General features: G+C 60.7%; 1 protein-coding gene across 1 annotated transcript; it reads right to left on the bottom strand.

The window, feature by feature from the left end:
- Window positions 1-477: 477 nt before the first annotated feature.
- On the bottom strand, window positions 478-4,694 carry MUC1 (mucin 1, cell surface associated). The gene is made up of 7 exons (XM_005867525.2): window positions 4,554-4,694; window positions 2,642-4,125; window positions 2,495-2,550; window positions 2,228-2,361; window positions 1,945-2,066; window positions 1,714-1,860; window positions 478-800 (listed from the first exon to the last, which is right to left on the bottom strand). The coding sequence occupies exons 1-7, from the start codon at window positions 4,612-4,614 to the stop codon at window positions 732-734; spliced, it is 2,073 nt and encodes a 690-aa protein (XP_005867587.1). The 5' UTR covers window positions 4,615-4,694; the 3' UTR covers window positions 478-731.
- Between the last annotated feature and the right edge of the window lie 20 nt (window positions 4,695-4,714).

Consider the following 4,714-nt stretch of genomic DNA (forward strand, 5'->3'; position numbering starts at 1 on the left):
AGGGAGGGGACCGGGCTTGGCGCCAGCCCCGGATCTAACACTTATCAGGCCGTGTTGACTCTGTGGTTGTTATCGCTGCCTGAGGACTTACTTCACACCCGAGCAGCTCAGAATAGAACCGCCTGAGGGCATTGTGCCAAGGGGAGAAGAGGGTGCGGGCCTGCCAGCCCCCAGCCAGGGTGAAACCAGGGGCGAGCCATGGGCGCAGGCCGAGCAGGCCCAGGCCAGAGCCCAGCCACTTAGGTTTCGTTTCCTCCTTCCTCTTGTGCCGCCAGCGATGGGGGAGAGGCGACTCAAATTCTTCCACCAGCCACTCCTGACCCAATGTCATCTCGCCACACCCGCTGCTGCCCAAATGAACCCTGCTCCCGGCCTTCTTTCCTCCCTGCCTCCTCCCCCAAAGTCCCCTCCAGACCCCCACACACATACATCCTGATCTCCCCTCCTGTCTGAGGGTCACAGATGACAGATCAGAAGTTAGAGCCAGAGCGGAGGAGGCCCATGTTTTATTCAGCCATGTACAAGTTCCCACTCCGACTTGGGGGCTTTCGGGGCCAGTCCTGGAGCCACTGCCCCAGGCACGTTCCCCACGGCTGAGATGGGTTAGGGACGCGCAGGAGGCTGCGAGCAGCCCACCGGAACTCCCAGCTCACCAGTCCAGAAAAGGGGGAGGGGGGCACTGGTGGTGAAGACAGAGGCCACTGGCCGGCTGCTCAGCAGGCAACGTGCCCCTACAAGTTGGCAGAAGTGGCTGCTGGGTTCGTGTAGGAGAGGCTGCTGCCACCATTGCCTGCAGAAACCTAGGTGAGGGGGGAAGGGGTCCAGGCTGACGGGCAGAAGCTTCCCTGGGAGAAGCCGCCACCCCAGGGCCCCTGGATGGCACCCAGGCTGGGGTAGTGGTCTGGGAGCCTGACTAGCTCTCGAAGGGTTAATTTGGAGAGAGCACCTGCCAGGCACCACCAGCAGCCAGGTGACTGTAAACAGGGCCTTTCCTCCTCCCTCTGCTCCCCTGCACTCCCTCCCCTCGGTTCTAACCAGCCCCCTCGCGGTCCCCTCCTGCCCGTCTCCCTCCATTCTCCGCTCTTCCAGCCCACGAAGGCGTGTGTGCTCATCTGTGTGAAACTGGGAGAAGGAAGTCCCAGGAGTGGGGAAATGGGGTCAAGGAAAGAAAAGTCCCCTCCCCCACCCGGAGTTCCAGCCCCAGGTGACCAAGTAATTATTTACTAGTCCTGCAGAGAAGGCCAGGGGAGGGAAGGAGGAGGAGGGTCCTTGCTTCCCTGAGACTCCCAAGAACCCCACCCAGGCTCACCTGGCTTGGTGAGACTTCAGCCTTGGAATCGGAGACCCGCCCCCAACATTCCTGAACCTACCCTCCATTCTTAGGAGAAGAGAGGGGGACAGACACTCACTCCTTGTGAGTCCTGTGTGAAGGGTGCCCACCCATTTCACCTCTGGGCATCCCAGTCCGGCTGACCAGCGAATGCTCTCCTGGTAGTGGGGACACTCCCTCATGAGGTCCCCTTTCTTCCATGGTCTCCCCAGGCCTTTCCCCTAGAACTCTCCTGACCGCCACCCACCTCCTTGCCCGGCCCTCCACTGCTTGCTTCATGTCACCCCTCACCTTTTCTAAGTTCTTTGGATTTTGCAAGTACCCCTGCAGGCCCCCTTCCCAGCCAAAGCCTCTTCTCCCTCCACCGTGGGGCCCATCCTCACCTCCTCGTAAGGGCTACGTTTGGCACCAGGGGGCACATAGCGCCCGTGGGTGTGGTAGGTGGGGTACTCGCTCATAGGATGGTAGGTATCTCGGGTTGGGAAGAGGTCCAGCTGCCCACAGCTCTTCCGGCGGCACTGACACACAGCCTGGGGGAGACAGGAGGTTAGGGGGAGCCACGGAGTTCCTTCTAGCAGGGGGACCCTGGGCAGAGCTGAAGACTGAGCACTTACCAGGGCAATGAGATAGATGATGGCCAGCGCGACCAGAACACAGACCAGCACCAGCAGGGCAATGCCCCAGCCAGGTACCCCGGACCCAGGCCGGGAAGAGGAAGGAAATGACACATCATCCACTGAAAGGAAAAGCAGTCAGTCATCAGGGTAGTTTCCCAAAGGAGGGGACCCTCCCCCACCACCCCCGGGGAGAAGCAGGAATCCAGCAGGAATCCGGATGCTGGAGAGTGAGTGGCCCTAGAAGCTTCGTGCTGGCCTGAGGCAAGGAAAGTGGCCTCACCACTAAGTCTTGAGATGACCCAGTTGTATCTCTTTTCATGTATTTCATCTTGAAGAAACTGTGCCGCTACCTTGTTGGCATTGGTGGTGCCCCCTCGGAAGGCCAGAGTTGATTCCACCACCACAGATCCTGGCCTGCTCACAGGGAAATGAGCAATTCAGGTGCAGGTCCCAGCTTCTGGCCACCTCCCCCAACCACCAGTGTACCAGTCCTTCCCCACAATCACAACATTTACCCACCCAGACGGAGTCCGCACCCAGACTGTACCTGAACTTTACGTTAGAGGAGCCCAGAAAATTCTCCTGCTTATAAATCTGCAAAATCTGGGGGGAGAGGGTAAGTACTAAGTGTGGTGCACGGGTTCGAGCAGTTCTGAAGCTGCTGCGGAGCACATGGAGGAAGGCAGTTACTCACCCATTCAGTAACGTTTCTCTGCAGCACCTGGTAATAGTTAGTGCTGGGATCTTCCAGGGAAGCGTTAAACGGGAGGTTCGAAATACGAAAGGACAGGAAGAAGAAGGACAAGCTATGATTGGAAGAGGTGAGGGGCACTATGCTACCGCTAGTGCTACTGGCTGTAGTCCTGGTTCTGTGGCTGGCAGGGGTGGTGGGAGTATCAGAGTGGCTGGGAACTGAGGATGGAGTGCCCTTGCCAACTGGGGTGGTGGTAGCCTTGGCAGAAGTGCCCTTGTGCGCTGGAGTGGCAACTGAGCTTGAGGCAGAGCTGGTGGCCGGGGAAGAGGTGGCACCGTGGACTGGAGTGGTGGCTGAGCTTGAGGCAGAGCTGGTGGCCAGGGAAGAGACGGCACCAGGGGATGGAGTGGCGGCCACACTTGAGGCAGAGCTGGTAGCTGGGGAAGAGGTGGCACCGGGGACTGAACCTGTGGCCGAGCTTGAGGCAGAGCTGGTGGCTGGGGAAGAGACGGCACCGGGGACAGGAGTAGTGACCACACTTGAGGCAGAGCTGGTGGCGGGGGGAGAGGTGGCACCGGGAGCTGGAGTGGCGCCCCCACTTGAGGCAGGGCTGGTGGCTGGGGAAGAGACGGCACCGGGGACAGGAGTAGTGACCACACTTGAGGCAGAGCTGGTGGCCGGGGAAGAGGCGGCACCGGGGACAGGAGTAGTGACCACACTTGAGGCAGAGCTGGTGGCTGGGGGAGAGGTGGCACCGGGGCCTGGAGTGGCGGCCACACTTGAGGCAGGGCTGGTGGCTGGGGAAGAGACGGCACCGGGGACAGGAGTAGTGACCACACTTGAGGCAGAGCTGGTGGCTGGGGGAGAGGTGGCACCGGGGCCTGGAGTGGCGGCCACACTTGAGGCAGGGCTGGTGGCTGGGGAAGAGACGGCACCGGGGACAGGAGTAGTGACCACACTTGAGGCAGAGCTGGTGGCTGGGGGAGAGGTGGCACCGGGGCCTGGAGTGGCGGCCACACTTGAGGCAGGGCTGGTGGCTGGGGAAGAGACGGCACCGGGGACAGGAGTAGTGACCACACTTGAGGCAGAGCTGGTGGCTGGGGGAGAGGTGGCACCGGGGCCTGGAGTGGCGGCCACACTTGAGGCAGGGCTGGTGGCTGGGGAAGAGACGGCACCGGGGACAGGAGTAGTGACCACACTTGAGGCAGAGCTGGTGGCTGGGGGAGAGGTGGCACCGGGAGCTGGAGTGGCGGCCACACTTGAGGCAGAGCTGGTGGCCGGGGGAGAGGTGGCACCGGGGGCTGCAGTGGTGGCTGAGCTTGAGGCAGGGCTGTGAGTGGGGAGTGAGCTGCTGGTTGTGCTCACAGAACTTCTGTCAGCGAACCTGGACATTGGGCTGCTTCGGACAGTCACAGTCTGTGTATTTCCCATGTGGCTTGTGTGGCCAGAGGTTGTAGGAACCATTGGTGTGGGAGTGGGAGAAGCTGTAAGAAATTGAGAATGAGGTTCAGGGGTAAATCAGAACCAGGAGGAAATACTTCCTCTAGCATTTGGAGAAGTCATGCTAGGAGGATCTGGGGAGTAGGCCCTTGAGTCAGCCCTCCTCCTCCCTCCCAGCTGCAGCCTCCCTCTCTTCCCACACCCTCCGCTCCCGGTTTAGCCATTCTCCACTCCTAAGATTTACCTCCCCTGCCGCTCCCACTCCCACCCCCACCCTGCACTTCCCTTCAGGAAAGTCACCTGCCCCTGGCACCCATTCTCCTGGGGGGTCGTCTCTGAGCCTGTCTCCTTTATTCTGGCACAGACAGGCTACCTGTCTGCCATTTCTGCCTTGTGGGGTACCATCTGCCAGGAAACAAAATCCACAGAAAGGCTGTGCAGGGCAGCCCCTTCCCCACCTTGTGCCCCTCACCTGTAAGCACTAGGACTAGCAGCAGCAGGAAGAAGCGAGGGGCCTGGATGCCTGGTGTCATGGTGGTGGTGAACCGGGTGGGGAGGGGGCAGACCAGATTGAGGCCGGCACTGGGCACTGCGTGTGAGGTGGAGCAACACAGGTGCCGGCGGTTTTATACT

The sequence above is a fragment of the Myotis brandtii genome, unplaced genomic scaffold (genome assembly GCF_000412655.1).
Source record: "Myotis brandtii unplaced genomic scaffold, ASM41265v1 scaffold250, whole genome shotgun sequence".
NCBI lineage: Eukaryota > Metazoa > Chordata > Mammalia > Chiroptera > Vespertilionidae > Myotis > Myotis brandtii.

Bases quoted from the DNA above. Each gene is read 5' to 3' on its own strand.
- MUC1 (XM_005867525.2), bottom strand. From the start codon at position 4,614: ATGACACCAGGCATCCAGGCCCCTCGCTTCTTCCTGCTGCTGCTAGTC. The intron at 2,551-2,641 runs GTGAGTAACTGC...CTCTCCCCCCAG, and splicing joins AGAGAAACGTTACTGAATGG to ATTTTGCAGATTTATAAGCA. The intron at 801-1,713 runs GTGAGGATGGGC...CCCCTCACCTAG, and splicing joins AACGTAGCCCTTACGAGGAG to GTTTCTGCAGGCAATGGTGG.